Source organism: Gavia stellata, chromosome 22 (genome assembly GCF_030936135.1).
Source record: "Gavia stellata isolate bGavSte3 chromosome 22, bGavSte3.hap2, whole genome shotgun sequence".
Lineage (NCBI taxonomy): Eukaryota > Metazoa > Chordata > Aves > Gaviiformes > Gaviidae > Gavia > Gavia stellata.
The window spans coordinates 7790482-7809261 of record NC_082615.1 but is presented as its reverse complement, the minus strand read 5'-3'; the positions used below and the strand labels follow the sequence as shown (position 1 = coordinate 7809261).

At 45.5% G+C, this 18780-nt stretch overlaps 3 protein-coding genes across 5 annotated transcripts in view; 1 reads left to right on the top strand and 2 right to left on the bottom strand.

Annotated features, from left to right (window-relative positions):
* Positions 1 to 4228: 4228 nt before the first annotated feature.
* LOC104252473 (nucleoside diphosphate kinase) lies at positions 4229 to 6943 on the bottom strand. Its single transcript, XM_059828366.1, has 5 exons — positions 6910 to 6943; positions 6406 to 6538; positions 5709 to 5810; positions 4862 to 4974; positions 4229 to 4477 (listed from the first exon to the last, which is right to left on the bottom strand). Exons 2-5 carry the CDS (start codon positions 6532 to 6534, stop codon positions 4360 to 4362), a joined length of 462 nt encoding a protein of 153 aa, XP_059684349.1. The 5' UTR covers positions 6535 to 6538; positions 6910 to 6943; the 3' UTR covers positions 4229 to 4359.
* Positions 6944 to 9457: 2514 nt separating this feature from the next.
* On the bottom strand, positions 9458 to 11903 carry LOC104250687 (nucleoside diphosphate kinase). 2 transcript variants are annotated; one of them, XM_009820862.2, is made up of 4 exons: positions 11446 to 11903; positions 10821 to 10922; positions 9997 to 10109; positions 9458 to 9671 (listed from the first exon to the last, which is right to left on the bottom strand). In XM_009820862.2, exons 1-4 carry the CDS (start codon positions 11602 to 11604, stop codon positions 9554 to 9556), a joined length of 492 nt encoding a protein of 163 aa, XP_009819164.2. In that variant the 5' UTR covers positions 11605 to 11903; the 3' UTR covers positions 9458 to 9553. The 2 variants fall into 2 exon arrangements, with proteins under 2 accessions (XP_009819164.2, XP_009819165.2); XM_009820863.2 differs by lacking the exon at positions 9997 to 10109 and having other exon boundaries at positions 9621 to 9671.
* Positions 11904 to 17279: 5376 nt separating this feature from the next.
* SPAG9 (sperm associated antigen 9) overlaps positions 17280 to 18780 on the top strand; it is a 60953-nt gene continuing 59452 nt past the window's right edge. For both annotated transcript variants that reach the window (XM_059828361.1, XM_059828362.1), the window contains exon 1: positions 17280 to 17585. In XM_059828361.1, coding sequence (XP_059684344.1) covers positions 17280 to 17585 — 306 coding nt within the window. The remainder of the gene's footprint in view (positions 17586 to 18780) is intronic.

Below are 18780 nucleotides of genomic sequence, written 5' to 3'. Positions count from 1 at the left end.
TTGAAGCTTTTGAAAGAATTTTGTAATATTTTCAAGTTCAGATTTATTGTGCATTGTTAACAAGAAGTGAAATTCTAATTTTTTGGTAAGATTAAAGTTTAATTAGCATGATTGTGGGAAGTGGTTGGAGGAAGATATAGTTGCAAATACAAATGAACTGTCATAACAAATGAACCTTTTTGGTACAAGTTGGGAGACTTTTAGACTCTTGTGAACTGCACTGGTCACGCCTCTGGGTTTTTTTTATTGTGAAAATAAGGCATTTAACCCCTCATTTAGAGGCATAAATTGTATGTGGAAGATAGTCCTGTAAAGCTCTACTCAGTGAGTAGCCCCAGTTGCAATGGAGTCATCGCCTGAAGAAGATTTTAACTTTTCAAGGTGTTTTTATTTAGTTTAAAATACTTTTTTTTATATAAGTTTTTTTTTTAAAAAAAAAAAGTTCCTTAGGGTCTGATTCAGTACCCCTTAGTATCAGTAGCCTTGTCTCCATTGACTGCAGTGGGCATTGGATTGGGACTATAAAGCTCCTGTCTGTACATGAATGTCTGTAGTCTTGGAATGCTTCAGCAAATGTTTACAGAGCCCTATGCCAAACTGGAATGTCAGAAAATTCCCTCATTTGGAAGACTAGTTTTAGCTATGAATTCAGACTAAAGATGAAACTTAGGTGGACAGTAACTCGGGCTTCCCTTGGTAGTGGGAAGGAACTTCTGAGTATTCTTCTGATTATTTTTTTTCTGTTCAGAAAGACCTAAATGTTTCCTTACCATCTTAAATATTTATTTGTGAACATCCAAACCGATGTTCCACGTGTTTTCAGGTGAGCTAAAAGGAGCCATACATTGTGGATTAAAAAAATGAGTTCAGTTCTGCAATATTCTTTTCTTGCTGCAATAGTGTAATATGGAAGTTGAGACTTGAGAACAGTATATAAATCCAATACTGTCTAGTATATAATTCGTTAACTGGATTTGCTTATTGCCTGGAATCCTTGTGTCTCACTTCAAGTATTGCATTAGCCCCACCTGCTTAACTGCCCGGATTTTTTTAAAGGCAAAAGTCAAGTAAAAGGGTGAAAAAGACTACCAGTAAAATACAAAGTACTTTAGCATGAGCTCTTAATAATTTGGATTTTATCTTTCCATATTTTTAAACTTTGTACATTTTTGTAAATGATGTCATTCATGGAGTTGATTAGTAAAATGGTTAATCAGCCCTGCAGAGCTGTGACTGGAAAAATGTGCATCAAGAGCTTTAGCTTTTACCAGTAAAGGTTCATTAACTAAACTCTCAGGAATTAACTGCGTTTGTTCTATAAGTGCTTCTGGGTCTTAGCAGGTCCCCTTCAGAGCAGTACAGTGATGATCTGACTCTTGACCATAAATTAGGGCTTAAAAAAAAAATCAAAATTATGAACATCTGTGTTCCTACAGCCTAAGAAATGCTTTAAGGATATCAACCCACAGAGCCCCAGGAGACCATTTTTGTATATTGTTGTTTGAGCCTAAAAGAAAAAGTGCATAGAAAGTTGAAAACCAGCAATTTGATTATTTTCTAAAATATTGCTCTAACTTTGGGTACATAGTATTGGTAATATGCACAGGTTTACCTCATTCTATGCAAGAGGGGTTAATTATGTAAAGTTTTGTATTTACTACTGGAAGTAAAAAATGTCCTGTATAGTGTAGGAATGTCTGGAATTCTTTTCTCCCTTGCTGGTAAAATTCCTTAAATAATGACCCCTTTTTAACAACAGCTGCTTATATTGACAGAATCTGGTTATCAGATTGTAAGTGTCTGTAACTTCAGGTGGTAAAGACATTTTAGCTCTCTAAAACAGCCATGAAAAGGACTTTGACAGGCTTGGTAGACTTCAAATACATTCTCTCAGAATCTGACCCACCCATGACATTTCTTTTGAACAGCCTGGATTGGAGAAGTAGGATTAGAAACCATTGTAATGACACTTTGAGCCTTGATTATTTTTTTCCTGTGTTCTCAATGTAACCTGCTGTAAAATCCAGCTCTGCAAGCATTGACTTGGTTTGGTAAGTACATCCGTATTGATTTTCTTTTTTTTTTTTTTTTTAATGCAACAACTTGCAGATTGTCCCAGTCAGCTGGAACAAGGTTGGCACAATCTTGTGTTCTTCTCTCATCAATAGCTTCTGACTTCAGTAGAAAAACTGTTGCGTTAATGTGTGTTTCATAATGTGAAAATTTGGGCTAGTAATGAGCAAGGTATATTGCCAAGTCACTAAACCCTGGGCTTCTGTGCATTGCCCACGCTCATACCTGATTTCCGAGTTACAGTCTTCAAATGTCACGAGGGAAAATTAGCTCTTAAGTTGAACACACTTCCTGTGTTGGAGAAGTGTAAGAATTGGATTTGAAGTCTGTCAGTCTTAAAAATAGGTTCTTAAAAATAGGTATTTTATTCATTAAACACTAAAGTATGTGAATTGACATGCATTCTCAGATACACATGTGACTTTGGTAGGAGTTGCATGTTGCGATTTATGGGTGAACTTTCTCTTGTGTTTCTGAATTCAAAATGTCCTTAATTGTGTAATTGTCAAGTACAGTGAAATCTGTCCTAAGCAAACCACGTAAAGAACTAACTGAATTCACTTGCTTAGGGAGAGGTTTAAGGAAGACCTGAGCAAAATTCCACCAGGTATTTAGAGAATGGTCTCTTGGTTACCTGTTGGCTGTGGTATCCATAGTATAGGCATCACTGTATTTGTAATTTGATAGTAACATGGCTCTAGGTATTTTTATCTTCGTTTTACTCTCTGCCATGTTACTTGGCTAAAAGAGCAGCAAAGTGTTGGACATCTGAGATCTTCAGTGGGGTCAAACGAATTTCAGTATTCGGCACAGGAGGTTTTTATAACCATACGGTAGCGCAAGTTATGTACTTTACGTTGCAGCTACCCTTCTCTTATTGCTCAAAATCTTTCTGCTGACCTTTGATTTTTGTTATTTTAAATACAACTCTTTAACCTTTTCCTTGCTGCATCTGAGGAAAGCTAAAGCAGTTATCAATTCCTTGTTCTACGGATACTAACACGGGTTTCAGTGTTTGTTTGTTTTTTTTATTGTTGTTTTATGTGATGTGAATACCCTCTCCCGTCAATATTTGTACAATGGTGCTAATATATTTGGTAACAATCCTTTATTGGGAAGGGATGTTAAAAAACTGTGATTTAAACTGAACTTTTCTTCCTTTTAATTTTCATATTTAAAATGAAAAGCCACAGCCATTTATACAAAAAAGGCATCAGCTTTGGCCCCTGGGAAAATGTTGGGGCGGGAATCAAGATTAAACAAATAGGGTTTTTACATCATTTCTGTATGTATTTGATATATAGATCAATATCTGTACAAATTTAATCTTTTATTTTCTTGGTAATTTGTGTGGTCAATGAGAGAGTATTTAAAGCTTTCTCATACAATGTACATAACAGTGAAAAAAAATGCTTTTGGAGAAATTAATGTTCCTTTCATTTTTACGAGACTGCAGATTTTCAGCATGGACGTGAAAAGCATTAAAATTATAACTTTGTGTACAAGATGAAAATAATTCACTAAATTTGCCTTTTTTACACAAAATAAAAATGATAAAAAGTCTTTTTCTGCGTAGTCTTTTGTTCAAAAGACACTCCTTGGCACATACATAGCTGCCTTCCACGTTCTTTCTCTCCTAAGAGAATGCAGATAAAAAACCCCACTTATAAAACCATGAAAGTTTTAAGTAACTGGGTGCATTAGTCTGAGCCCAAATAAAGCATGAGAGGCTCCGAGCACAAGGTAAGGTTTTTAATATGAGAAGGTGGTATTAGATAAACATTTAATAGGACACCAAGTGCAAAGCTTGTTCTTTTTCACGCTTGGTATTAATAGTTGGGTGGGAGGGAAATTTTGTCACAGGGTAGTGTTGTATTTTTCTTCTAGTTAGTTCTCCTATGCTGGAAGTAGCTCAAGCATCCCTTCAGCTCTCCCTCTCCAAGTTGGCTTTGCAACTGTAATATACTTCAGTAGCCTTCAAAGCAACTCTGCAATGAACACAAGTCACTGGATTTCTTTTTATTCTGATGGGGCTGTACGTGGAAGTTTGTGTTAACTCTTCCTTCTACAAGAGGAAAAGATTGAAGGACTAGGTAAAATGACTTATGTGAATATCTGAACATAGTCTGTTTTACAGTGAATGCACCACAATGAATTAGTTCATATCATCCATTTATTTGACAGTGCTGAAAACAATTAAGATAACCGTGGTGATAATTGCTCCCAGGTCAATAGCTGGAATGAGATGAGGTGTTAAGAAGGCACAATTCACTGTAGAAACTCATTTCACTCATAGATCCAATCATGTGCACAAGATTTGAAGTCAATGAGCTCTGCAGGCTTGAACCACAGGTTGATCTCCTTCTGCGCACTTTCTACGGAGTCACTGCCGTGAATGATGTTCCTGTGGAAGGGGACAAACACATTGTTCCATTCAACAATACACTTTCAGCAACCTAGTAGTTCTCGATACGCAAAAACTTGGATAAAGCATCTAGAGCTGCACAACTGCTATTTCAGGTACTGTATTCAAATACCCCCACTCTAAGAGCTAATTAAGCCTTACAGGGTGACTAGGGCTACTTTACTACAACAGCCACTGCCACTGCCTGATCTTACATGAAGCTCTGATGAGGAGCTGCATTTCAAAAAGTCAGCTTTGTACCAAGCCATTTTCTTAAGTAGCAGTTATGGGTTGTGACCTGCAAATAAAATACCATCAGACTAGGATATCACCCAACAATTTTGACTTTCTTTAATCTCAACTGATAACAAACTGAGCACAAACCTTCCTACTTGAATGCAGAAGTCACCACGGATGGTACCAGGCTTAGAGTCGGCAGGGTTTGTTTCCCCGAGCATTACTCTCCCAGTTTTAACCACGTTGAGTCCTTCCCATACCTTAAGGAAAAAAGACAAACAAATCCTCTTAATCCATGCTTATACAAAATACTAAAGATTAATCCTTGCTAATAACGTACTTTTTGCAAAGAAAAAAAGGCTCCATCACTAAAAAAAAAACCCCAATCTAGCCTAGATTCTCTCTTAGGCCTGTAAAGAATACTAGGGAAAAAACAAACTGAAAGTGATTATAGAAAGGACTATCAACACACCTGCTCCAGGAAAGGAGATACTTCACATGCCTTGGAATTAACTGCTGTACAAGGCCGATTTCAGAACCTTTCTGCAGCAATAGGATGATGACAGCCTGATGCATTGCCAGCGCATCTGGTTAGGTACATGGACTAGAAGGAGACCCTACTAGGGGAAATTTACTGTCTTGGGGGAGCGCAAAAAAGAATAACCTAGAAAATAGCTTTCTGTGGGAGAGCCCTGACCCTTTTTTGCCCAAAAGAAAAGATTGTTTGGTGCAGAAGGCTGGCTTTCAGGAATTTTGCTTAATCCATGCTAAGCATTTTCATACCTATTTTCTACATGCACACTTTAATTCTTGTTAATAAATAACTTCTTACGTGACTGTCTTCATTTTAATTTTGGTGTTCTTTTGCCACTATCAGAACTGGGTAGCTTGAAAAAGTGTTTCTGTAACAGTATCTCTGAATTTTTTAAATAATGTACAGCGCAAGACAAATAGATTCAAGAAAGTAGGCTTTAAGTAAAATCAAGCCACTTACCATGGCCACAACAGGTCCAGAGTTCATGTATTTAACCAAACCAGGGTAGAATGGTCGGTCTTTGAGGTCAATGTAATGTTGTTTGAGAAGGTCTTCAGAGGCCTTTAAAAGGACAGATGTAACATTAAATATCACTTTCAAAATATCATACCACAAAAGGTGTTACTACTGTAAGACTACAGCATTAGTGACTGGATTCACCAGTCATTATCAACAATAGCTGCAATGCTATTATGGGTTTCAATGAAAATTCCTAATGTTAAATTAAAGGAGCGCATGACACACCATCTTTCTCTGTAGCAGTATCAGGGTTGCGAGTTGTCAAAATTATTTCTTTGCATTACAGTAATCCTCAGTAATAAGCTGAGCACAAGATGTCTGAATGATGTTACCCCATACAACCCTTCTGTCAAGGTCACTTCAGCTCTCTCACTCAGGCTGCATTAAGCCATCTGAGCAAATTTTTTTTTCCTTAGGAGGTGGCAGAGGTCAAACGTTTGTGGTTGACGGAAAGCCTGGCCTGGCGCACGATGCAGTACTTCCAGCTGCTGAGCAAACTCAACACCAGATTCCCGTTCTGACGCAGGAAGAGCCGCACAGGAAGACACGTGTATTTAAGAACCTACTCTAGCAGGGGAGGGGAAGGCGCTCAGGGCAGAGCCGGCGCGGGGGCGATTCCCCGGGCGCGGAGACTTACGTGCACGAACTTCATGGCCACCAGCCGGAAGCCCTTCTGCTCGAACCGCTTGATGATCTCTCCCACCAGCCCCCGCTGGACCCCATCGGGCTTGATGGCGATGAAGGTGCGCTCGCAGTTGGCAGCCATCGCGCTGCGGGGCAGAGGGACGCGCAGGGCTGACGCTCGGCACCGCCGCCCCCCGCCGCCGCCTCAAGGTCGGAGGGAGCCGGTGGCCGCCCCACCATGGCGGCGCCCGCCCCGCCCCGCCCGGGCCCACGTGGCACCGGGCTGCCGTGGTGCCCCCCCGCCCCCGCCCCGGCCCGGCGGCACCGACCCTGCCGCGCTCAGCGCCCCGCTCCCGCCCCTTCCCTCCGCCGCCGCCAGCTGAGGCGAGGCCCGCAGGCCGCCGCCGCGCCCGGGGCTGAGGCGGCCGTCCGCTGCGAGGCGCCCGCTGTTGCCGCGGGGCGGCCCGTACCCCCTCGGCCTCCCCTCACGGAGCGGGAGGCCCGGCCCCCGCCTCACCTCGCCGGAGCTCCCGCAGCCGCTGCCGCCCGCACCGCAGCCGCCGAAGAAAGAGGAGGGTGAGGCGGGCGCTCGCCGGATCCCCCGCCCTGCGGAGAGGAGGAGCCGCCCGGCTTGCGGCGCTTGGGGGCGGGCCTGGCGGGGCTGGGGGCTCGCTTCGGCGCCCGCCCGCCCACACCCGCCAGCCCGCGCTGCCGGGGTGCGGGCCGGGCCGCTGCTGCCGGGCCTGGCGGCGGGCGCTGCGCTCCCTTAGCGCCCGGCGGGGCGCGGCCCAGCTGCCGCCGAGCCCCCCCCCGCCCCGCGCCTGGCAGCCGGCCCGCGGGCCGCTGTTGGCCGGGCTGTGCCGAGCGGCCGGCGGCACCCGCCGCCTTCAGCTCCTCGAAAGCCGCCGTGGAGGGTTGGTGACTTTCAGCTGCAGCAGCGGGGGCGTAAGCCTTTTCCCCCGTGAGAAGAGTAAGGATGCTTAACTACGCTCAGTCATTTTTCACCAAGAGGTACTTGCTTTGCCATTTCCAGAGATACCCCTGCAGCCTGCGAACTGATGGCTGCGACTGCCAACCCAGCTTAACCGAAGCTTCCAGCTGCTTGAAATTATGTTTCTGACAGAAAAGTGATGTAGGATCTGAAAGTTATCCGTCAAATAGTTGGGATACGGAAAGATGAAGCTGCAAGGTGTCAAAAGGCAGGTGTAAAGCTCCATCCACAGTCACTGCCCCTGCATCACACTGAGAACGAGGTAGACTGTTGTTCTTATGTTTACTACTTGGTACTTTACTAATTTATGAAACACATTTTATCTTCCTGAGCTAGTTGCAATCGTATACCATCACTGCAATTCTAATACTAAAGAAATACCCTTTGCGGTACTTATGCAGACTCCTGTTGACGGGCCACTTACAATTAGTGAAACTGGACATGCTCACTCAGGCACCTCAGACGTGCAGGAGTATTGCATTTCTTCCGAGAGATGGCTGACCTCCACCTCCTCTCGGTCTAAACACGTTAGAAATACGAAGCAGTAGCTTTCTGACAACCCCCACATCTCCAGATAACTCAAATTTCTCTATTTTGTAGTAAGCAAATCAAGAAAAAGAAACCTCAAGTAATCCTTCACGCAAAAATGGAACTGGAGACTACTCATCTCGTGCACAGGTTTGTCACATGTTCCCTTTTCTCTAGCAACATTTAAACTTCATTATTTATCTTCTATAGCACTGAATATTTTCAGAAGAGATGCTAACAACCTCACCTACGGTTTGGTAGTTAGGGAATTTGTTCCCTCTCCTTATACTCATTAATTAGCTCTAAGTCAGTATAATGAAAATTTCCTTTTATTTCACTTGAGAAACAGCAAATGTTGTTTCATTTTGTACCATCTCTTTGTAGGAGTCAGATACCTTCATAAAGTATCCCAAGCACTGAATTCAACATTCATTGCACAGTTTAGTATTTGAAACAAGAACTCACTGTAGGAAAAAAAAATCTAGGAGTTTGAACAACTGATTTCATTAAACTCTTGCTTTTAATGAATACAATGTTGCAGGTAACTAAATACATAATATTGACCCCAACACATTTTTCGTTCCTCACCCAGTACAGCTAGTGAATATTTGTCATTAAAATTGCCACAAGAGGCTGACAGTTTTCTCTGACAGAAGCAGACACCTCTACTGAAATACACTTAGCATTATTATGACTGTATTTCTTTACATGAGTAAATAAAGAAAATAATGCTACAGTCACTTCTGAAATACCTTATCCAAAACCAGCTTGCTTTGGAGTCCTAACTATTAAGGAAAGAACACAAATGAGAACATAGCTAAATTATCAGCCGTTCAGTCAGTAAAGCAAACATCGCTCTATTGTTGCTCTGTACAATGTCAGAGGACTGCTACAGTAAAGTGGCTGAAGGTGGATCTCCCTCAGCCATCCTCACATTAATCTTCTTTTCACATAAAAGGGCATTTCAGAAAGCCTGGCCTATTAATCCTTCCTTAAAATGCTAAATAAATCCCATGTGGGGGGAAAAAAAAAAGCAAGTTGAAACAGTGTCAATCTAGAGGAAAGTTCTCATTTTAATCCAAGCTATGCTCTGTGTACAGGCACAGCACATTCGGGACAGAGAAATAAATAAGATTTTTTTCTTTTGGGCATGGGCATTTGCTTCATATCAAGTTCAATCCTCAATATTTGGGCACGCTATCAATATATTTGCATACCACCAGCTGTCCCCTAACATTTTAGCAACATTAACCTGTGACAGTGAGCCATTTGCGTATTTATTTACCAAACAAATTTTTACCACATTTTTTTCTATTTACCAAAATACCCTCTTCAACCACAGAGTGTTTCAGGAAAATATATGTACTCTACGTCATTAACAATGAATATTTTACTTCTCTGTGTTTTAATTTCCTATCTCTCACCCCCCGAAGCAGCTTTTTAAAACTGCAATTCCATCTATAGCTTGACAGCTTTTTAACCAAAGCAGCAGCAGACACTGACTATATTTCATATTCACAGCAGAGCAATCTCACAGACTCCTGAGACAGGTTTCTACCAGTTTATATGAAGGGCTTGGAAATAGCTAGAGGCTAACAGCTGTTTGCAGACAGGAAGGATATCGGAAGGTATAGCCTCAGTTTTACTCATAGATCCATTCGTGAGCACAGCTTCTGTAATCAACGAGTTCTTCAGGAGTGAACCACAAACTGATCTCTGTCTCAGCACTTTCTATGGAATCACTTCCATGAATGATGTTCCTAGGAAAAGAAAAGGTGGATATAGAAGTAATATAATCCTCAAACTCAAAGCAAAGCGAGCTTTGTTTTTTGAAGTGGTATCCATTATGGAGAGAAGTTTTAAGTAGCAGGCACAAAGCATGCAGTCCCAGCTTTGCTCATCATTTTTTTCAATGGGGAAGACCACAACTCGACTTCCATCTTTAGATGGTAACATTACATGGGCACAGGGAACGGCAGCTCCGTGCATAAGACAGAGAAGGATGGAGCACAGTTCCTGCATGTATCATGACATACCACTGGCCATTTAGTGTCTTTGGATGGTATCAATAGTTTCAAAATATACCTTCCAACTTGCACGCACAGGTCACCACGAATAGTGCCAGGCTTTGAATCGAATGGATTAGTTTCCCCCAGCATCACTCTTCCAGTCTTAACCACGTTAAGACCTTCCCACACCTTAAAAAAAAAAATCCATTGAGATTATTAAATCTTACCAAGAATTACACAATGCTGTCCACAATGGCACAAATCACCATCTGAATATTCCTAATAGCAAGACATATTTTATCTCCAATTTTTCTGTCAGATTCTTGAAGCATCTGTTGAAGTTCTCTCCATCTGCACAACACCTCTCCTCACCAAGGAGGGGAGGAAAACGATTTTAAATCTCAATGCGGTAAACAGCCTCACAAAGCTGTCTGCTCACTGAAGGGCTAGACCTCCAGCTCAACTATTTTACAAATACACTATAAAGGGGAAAAAAGAGAAAATCCCTTCTAATGAAGTTAGGCTGAAAAGATTTTCAAAGTTGCTATAGCTTAGGAGTATAGTAAAAAATTTCTACCATCATTTTTTCAGCTTGCTTAATACATGGCATTTTGTAGTGGTTTTTTTGTGTAGGTTTACTGTTTCTCGAGGTCCTAGCTTTGGTTCCCCCTTTACGCCTGCCCTCTTCCTCAACATACTGACTCAAAGGAGAGAAAAACTACGAAAAAAGAACAAAGAAAAAGGAGTTAACAGCACATCTTCCTAATTACAGTATTTGAATCTAAGTTTTAAAGTCCTTTTAAAAGTAAACTAGTATTCAATAGGTAACACAATCTTATTGCAGGTAAGGCAATTAAACAGTTTATTTTTCTTAGCTGGGCTTCATTTTTAAGAACTCACCATAGCTACAACAGGTCCAGAGTGCATATACTGCACCAGACCATCATAGAACGGCCGGTCTTTTAGGTCAATGTAGTGTTCTCTCAGAAGGTCTTCAGAGGCCTGCATTAAAAACCAACCACCCAAACAAAAAAAGCTTACTGTAAGAGCAGACTGAAATCACATGGATTAACCACAGAGCACTATTAATCCCGAAACTTGCACGCACCTGGAAATACAGTGTTTCTAGCATCTTCCTAGAAGTACTTTTGGTCGATACGATTTTGAACCGTTTGCTTTAACCACAGTTGAACTTAGAGAGGTATATTTTGCCAATATAGACAGCTTATGTGATCTGGTATTTGTTGAAGATATTCAAAGATATTAGGTATAGGATGCACCTAAAAAGAATATTCTCTTCAGACTAAGGACATCAGGTTACTAAAATTAGCATGCTTAGCATGCCTAAAGCATTTAGCCAGAGCTGGGAATTGGAACTTTTCCAAAATTTCCAAAATATTCAAAGACTTCTCAAAATTTCAGGTTTAATTGTTCTGAAGACTACATTTATCATCATAGCACGCTGCTCTATTTTAAGACTGCAGCTTATATGAAAAAGGAGACATACAAATTGAGGAAAGCTTACATGTACTAATTTCATGGCCACCAGTTTGAATCCTTTCTGTTCAAACCGCTTGATGATTTCTCCCACCAGTCCCCGCTGGACTCCGTCAGGCTTGATGGCGATGAAGGTGCGCTCGGAGATAGAAGCCATCGTCCTAATGAGGAAGGGAATAAAAGTCATTATTCCAGGACCAGCAGGCAAGTGCGATCACAGCCCTCCATCGCCTGTAATATCAGCTATTATTACAATTAAATCGGCCACATCCGAAGGTCATTAACCCACGATCCGCACCGATTTGATAAATCAATCACTGTGCGCGGGTTTTCACAAGTGCTGCGAAAGTATGTTTAAAACAGTAACAATGTGCCACATCTAGAAACCAGCAGTTAGCAAATATTAAGACCAGAGAAGCTCTAGGTGCACCAGACAGGTACACCTCCGAGCGCGGCGTGGGAGGCTGCTGCCCGCAATGTAGGGCAAAGGAGGCTCAGTAAATCCCTACGCATCGTTTTCATCTGTGAAGCAGTACTATGGGGTTGGGGTTTTTTTGGAACATTGTTTTGCTGCAAGCGTGTGTCTGTGTGCGCACGTAGGTGCGTGCACAGGTACGTCCAGGTGCGCACACACACAGAGGCGAGAGGAAGCCCGCCCGGGGAGGACGGCACGGGGCGCGCCGCGGGACGCCGCGGTTGGTGCCGTTGCGGTGCTGTAGAAAAGCGCTGGAACGGGCCGGGGTTTGAGCCCCTGCCCGCGGCGAGGGGAGGCCCTTCCCGCCGCCCCGCGGAACCGGGGGGCGCCCCCTGCTTCCCCCCCCCGCTGCCGCCGCCCCGTCTCACCTGCTGGCGGCCCCCGCTGGCTCTGGCGGCCCGCCGGGGCGGCCGCTGCCGGCCAAGCCGCGGCTTAGCCCTAAGCCGCCCCCTCGGGCCGTCGGGGCCGCCCATGTCCGGGGCGGCCGGTTGCCATGGCGACGGCGCGGCCTCCCGCCCGCAGGGGGCGCTGGGCGCCGGGCTGGGTCCCGCGGGCGGTCCGGCGCGGGCCCGGCCGTTCCCGCCCCTCCGCTCCCAGGGACCGCCCCCCCCGCACCGCCCTCCGCGCTCAGGCCGCCCCCGAGGCCCTCCGGGACCTCGCCGCCGGTGTCAGCCCGCACCTTCACTCCTAATCGGCTAAGGGGATTTGGTTCCGTGGTCCCTCTTCACCTCCCGCCCGCGGCCCCGGCCCGGCCCTCCGACCTCTCGCCGCCTCCGCCAGCCCGCTCCGCCGCCGCGCCTCCCCGGCACCGAGCGCGGAAGGTTTGCTGGGGGGTTGCACCGTCACCTACTGATTTTCCCTTTTGCAAGTTATTTAAAGTGGGGATGCTAGGGAAATGCCTTTTTTAGGCATTGAAGTCTTAGCTGCTGAGTCTCACTGTGTATTTAACAAAAGGCAGACAAAATTATTTAATTAAAAATCTCATTATCATACTGTTAACTTTCCTCTTTAAAGAGGGCAAGGTTTTTTTTTGCTGGTTATACTACTTTAGATCTCCGAGGCAAAACACCCTTCAACAATTTACCGCTTAACTGTTTTGCCTGGAGCATTTTATTCCCTTTGGGAGATCTGAGGACAGAACATCTGGACGCCCAAGTTCTTGCGCTCGCAGCATGTCCCGCCGAGAGGAGATCCCTGCTTGTCCTGTGTTTGCTTCTCAAACTGGGATGAACTTCCTGGGCTCTACTCCCTGGCTCTTCTTGAAAGGAAAATAATGTGGCTTTCACTTCCCTCTGGGCAGGACTTAGCTGCTGCTGAACAGGGATAAGTTTGGCTTTTTGATAGCATGGATTTCCATACTTGGGATCCCTTCTCTTCCGTACAATCCGTCACACATCCATGTCTTACTTTTAGTTCTGGTGGGAGAATCTAGATCTGACATAAGCATCTATTCAAACAACCTGTTTACTAGTATTCAGCATCTTTTTTTCTATAGTATAATCATACTATAATGTACTCAATTTTTCCAGGGTCTCTGATTTAATTAAAGATCTTTAAAAACCCACAGCATTGTACATTCTAGCAAGTCCCCCTTGAAGTTACTTTGGACTTAGAATTTCTGAGTATTCTCCTGAAAATGCCAATCCACTACATTCTGTTGTTTCAATACACATTTATTTAAGACATTTCATACTATTTTTACAAGCTCTAATGCTGTAATCCTCACTAAGGCAAAATAATATTTAAAAATAGAAAAAGGTCTCTAGAAACAGGATGTTTAGAAAAATACTCACCTAAAAGCAGCAATAGGACATCTAGTTACAGCCTTGCTAAAACTATGCCATTTAACGATTAAAGCTTAGGCCTTGCCATAAGGGGGGCAAGCACTATTTGCAGCTTTACCATAGGTCTGCTGTGTGATCTTTGCCAAGTCTTTTAACCTCATTAAATAAGGGTCATCTTTGTCACTTTTGAGATTAATCCATGATTAGCACAGCACGTTGTGCATTATATAGTACCTGAAACACCACAGAAGTATGCTTCCTTGTTATTTTTAATGTATCGATGAGCAGCTTTTCTGCTGGTTGAAAATTCTACCAAAATTACTAAATTACACTGAAAGTTACACATTTACCTAAAGTGCAAAGAAGTAGAGAGTCTAGACAAATAATTTCCTGAAAGCAGACTCATCATGGGAAGAGAAAGTAAAGACCTTCAAAGCCTTCAGTGAGTGAACCAAGTATAATTACTGAGCTCAAGCCATTTACACGTTACTTAAAACCAGGACAGATTTTTAAAACAGACAAGAGACTGACTGTCAATGTCTCCAAATTTCATGAGAATTTAAACACAGCTCCTAGCTTTGCTGTTTTGGCCCCAGCTTTACAATGATCCCAGCTAACAGCCTATATCTGCACCGCCCAGAATATTTGGGGAGTTCTCACTGGGACTCACATTTTGTGCTGCGCACCTCTTGCTCCTTATAACCAGGCTCGGAAGTCTGACGTGTTTTGTTGCTCGTGGCTATACTACTCTTCATTTAGCTAAGTATTGATATCATTCATCTGTTTTTAGCTTGATTTCTGTTGCACTTTAACATATACAGCACCATAGAATTAAGCTTTTATAATAATTTCCTCCTCTGGGTAAAGTCCCAGTTAAGCTCTTCTCACCCCATACCGATTCAAGGGCTATTTTTTTCCCTGGTAAATTGTAAATCAATTTACTTTTAAATAAACTGTTACTTCTAGGGATAGGGAATATAATTTTTCTTATTATCCAGAAAACGAATTTCTTTTTCAGGCAGTTCTTTCCCTAAGAGTGTAAATTGCATTTTGCTCTGTAGTTACCACAGCCGGCCACTGCTTTCAAGCTACAAAGACAATACTGTCGCATTTCCTTTGTGCTGTTTCATATGCCTGATTAGTTTACTAAATTGACAGGTTAAAGTTTCTTAACCTCCTGGCAAACAACTAGGATATAATTCCATAACTTGTTCTATTCTTAATCCATCCCTGAGCTTCTGATCTCACACTGACTGCGAGGTGCACATCACAAAACATGATCACAATGGTAAGACTGTCAGTAAGATACATTTTTACACCACTTGAAACTTGGCTCCCAGGTAATTTTTCTAATGTTCCTCTTTTTAAATACTTCATTTACCCACGTTAGAAAACCCCCAGGTGACTAGAAATAAAACATGAGCACAAATGGCTCTCCTCTACCTGTACTCATCAGTCTGACTGCAACTCTAGCAGCAACAGCCTGCCTGTTCAGCGATGGACTCGCTCCAGCTGTGAAAGAAAACCACCTCTATCAATTTTGCTAATAGAAACCGGATAAAAATAGTATATCCTCAGAGACCCCTTCCCTGAAAGGCTGTCAGCAGACACCTTGACCCATTTTTGCCGTCTGTCAGAACATACGTCTTTTGAGCTAATGTATTTGTGCAATTTGCCAAGTACAATGGCCGTAACTATAAAACCCTACACAGAGAAAAGGATCTCTGCTACAATTCAAGACGACTGGTATTTTTCTCTTTACAATAATCTGCAGTTATTTAGAGCTGTCCTCACGTTATGCAGTATTATGCATGAATATCGTGGCGAGGTCTAGGTTAAAAGTCCACTGCAATTAGATACGGCTTGCCAACCTTGTCCTGAGAGCAGAACGGAGTTACCTCTCAACTTTGGCTGTTTGCAGTCTTCCAACAAGATTTATTCAGGCTCAGGAATAAAACCCACAAGTCAATAACCCCCACTCCAAAGGCTCTCGAGTGTCTTCTGCAATAAAGGCAACTTTAACTGCCTATGCCCTGGCCGCACCATGTTAAATATTAGCTTAGAGGGATGATGTATAAACAGAACTCACACAAAAACCCAATATACGGGGCTGAAGACTTTTCTTCGTCATTCCTGCGCAGACCCACTAGCTTAGCACATAAAAAGACAACGTGGCATATGCATTTAAAGCACAGTTACTGTCTTAGAATCAGTCCAAATGAGAGAAAACAGTACAGTGCAAACCTCTGCCGCTCTCCAGTGGAAATTAATGCAATCACCACAGTTAAAAGTTCCACCACTTCTCAAGCTTCTTCATTTATTAAAACACCCATTTCTTTGTTCCTGTGCTGTCGCAAGGCCACCAGGCTCCTTAGCTCTCTTGTACGTGACATACTTTTACGTAATGAAAAACAGTGATTTCCCCAAATAATAGTTGTATGATAAAAACGAGGGATGTGAAGCAACTCCAAAACTTTTCAATCTCGGTAGATGTTTTCATATTTACAGTAAAAGTCTAGAATAGCTCAGATCATTCCCATGACAGAACACGTGATCCAGAATGGAATTCACTGTTCCGAACCTAGGAAAACCGATCTCTCTTAGCAAGTGCAAGATGCTCAGATGTGTTATTGCTAATAAAACAGGATTTTAGATACTAATTTATCTGGAGACCTTATTAGAAATTGGTCTTTTTGCTGTCACAGATTGGCCAACACAGGCACCCAAGGATGGTTTGGGAGTCTAAAATCTGGTTTTAGCCCCATCAGCCCTCCATCCCTAAATGAATTACTGGATCCATCTGTGCCTCTGTGGGTGCAATAAACAAGTAATAATGCCTTCACGTGAACCGTCAGACAGCACTGCCTTAAACCTATTACTCAGAAAGAGGAAGATGAATTGTGAGTCCCTCGGGCTCGCAGGCGGCACCCCACCGCCCCACCGCCCCGGCCCCACGGCAGGCCGCCTCCGCGGGTGGCTGGCTCCCCGCAGGGCGCGGCCCACGGGCCTCAGCGCCGCCAGTGGCCCCGGGGCCGCAGGGACGGAGCTCGGGCTCCTCCAGCTCCACACCCCAACCGGCCGACCCCCCGCGCTGCTACCGACACGGCCTAAACCTCTCCCCGGAGGCGGACGCCCTGCCAGAGGGCCCGGCAGCCCTCCGCCCCAACCCCCGGCTGTTGCTCCCGTGACGCGCAACGTGTCGCGGCCCCGCCGGCCCTCCGCGGCCCCGCCTCGCTCCGGCGGAACGCGTTTTCCCGAGGGCCGACGCAACGGGACAGCGCGCCCGCCGCGCCACCGCCACCGCCCACCTGCCCTGGCCCCGCCCACCTGCCCTCATCTCCAGGCCCCGCCCCCCGCGCCGCAGCGGGCGGCTGGCTCGCCCCGCCCCGCCCCTCCCGCGTGACGCGGCGGCCCCGCCCCGGCGCGGCGGGTGAGGTCAGTGCCGTGCGCCAGGGCCGCTCTCCACCCCCCCCCCCCCCCCCGGCCTCCCGCTCGCCCGGGCTGCAGGCGAGGCCCCGCCGCAGAGGGAGGAGGAGGCGCCGGAGTGCGCTGAGCTGCTGCCGCCCCGCGGGGCTCCGAGAGGGAAGGCGGTCGCCGGCAGCCATGGAGCTGGCGGACGGCGTGGTGTACCAGGAGGACCCCGGCGGCCCCGGCCCCGCCATGATGTCGGAGCGGGTGTCGGGGCTGGCGGGCTCCATCTACCGCGAGTTCGAGCGGCTCATCGGGCGCTACGACGAGGAGGTGGTGGCCGAGCTGATGCCGCTGGTGGTGGCCGTCCTGGAGAACCTGGACTCGGTGTGCGCCCACAGCCAGGAGACCAGCGTGGAGCTGGAGCTGCTGCGGGACGACAACGAGCAGCTCCTCACGCAGTACGAGCGGGAGAAGGCGCTGCGCAAGCAGGCCGAGGAGGTGAGGGCGGGCGCCGGGCCCAGGGGCGCCGGGGGAGGGCGGGGGCCCGTTCCCGAGGCGGGCGGCGGCTCCGGGCTTCCTCCGTGGAGGCGGGGGGACTTCCTGCCCTCGGCGGCGGCCGGGCCGCCTTCCTCGGGGCCGCCGAGGGCGGGGTGCTTGCGGCCCCTGGGCCCGGGCTGCCCCGCGGCCCAGCGCTGGCTCCTGCCGGCTCCCACGAAGGGAGGCCCCGGGCGGGGTGGGCTCCGGGCTGAGGGGCCGGGAGCCACCGGGTGACGAGTTCAGGTCGCGACGTGTTTCTGGGAGGAGGGAAGGCAGGGAGGGCTCCGACCCTGCCTGCTCGGCCTCCAGCCCCTCGGAGGAGCTGGTACGTGCCGCTCTGGGCAGCGTCGTGGGGTCTGTGAACGCGGCTGATGGCCGCGTCTGTCCACGAGTTCTGTCCTCAGCGTGGCTCTTCCTGGAGGACTCTTAAATAACTCTTCTGAAGCGCTGATCTTCCACTCACCAGGTCCATAGAAGAGAAGCAGCACTGCTTTGCAGGGCAAACGTGGAACCATGTGCTGACTGCTCTGCTCTTTCACTTTCCCTCTGGATTTTCTCCGTGGCAGGAGGTGGATAGTCCATTTCAGATCAGTTGTAGAGGGTATTTGCAAAAAATAGTGAGGAGGCATTGCAAAAAACAAAGGAAAGATGTGCCGTCTAGACTGTAGTTCTTCAGACTTGGTGCATAAAAGCTGCAGTCAGCAACAGGTGGTGCAGACTCATTGAACAATGACTTAAACTCTGACTTAGGATGTTACTACAAAAATTAAAAAATAAATCTAAGAATTACTTCAGCGTAAATAAGCTTCTGAAGCATTATTTTCTCCAAGATTATAAAGCAATACAATAGAAAGCAGCTGTGCAGGATAACTTCCTCCAGCTCATTGTCTTGCCAAACTCCTGCAGGAAATTGGATTGACAGCATTATCTGTAATAGAATAAGTCATCTTATAAGTCTATTTCCAGACTTCGTGTCCTGTGCTTATCTCTGTGGTTGTGCTTACCTTCTAAATTTTCCAAAAATCAGAAAAATAATGACACTGAGGGTGAAGACAATATTGGCAAAGAAAACTGAATTTGAAAAACATTAGCCCTCTACAAATATTTGTATACATTACAGTTATAAGCGAGTGAAAAACACCATCAGGAGATTGTT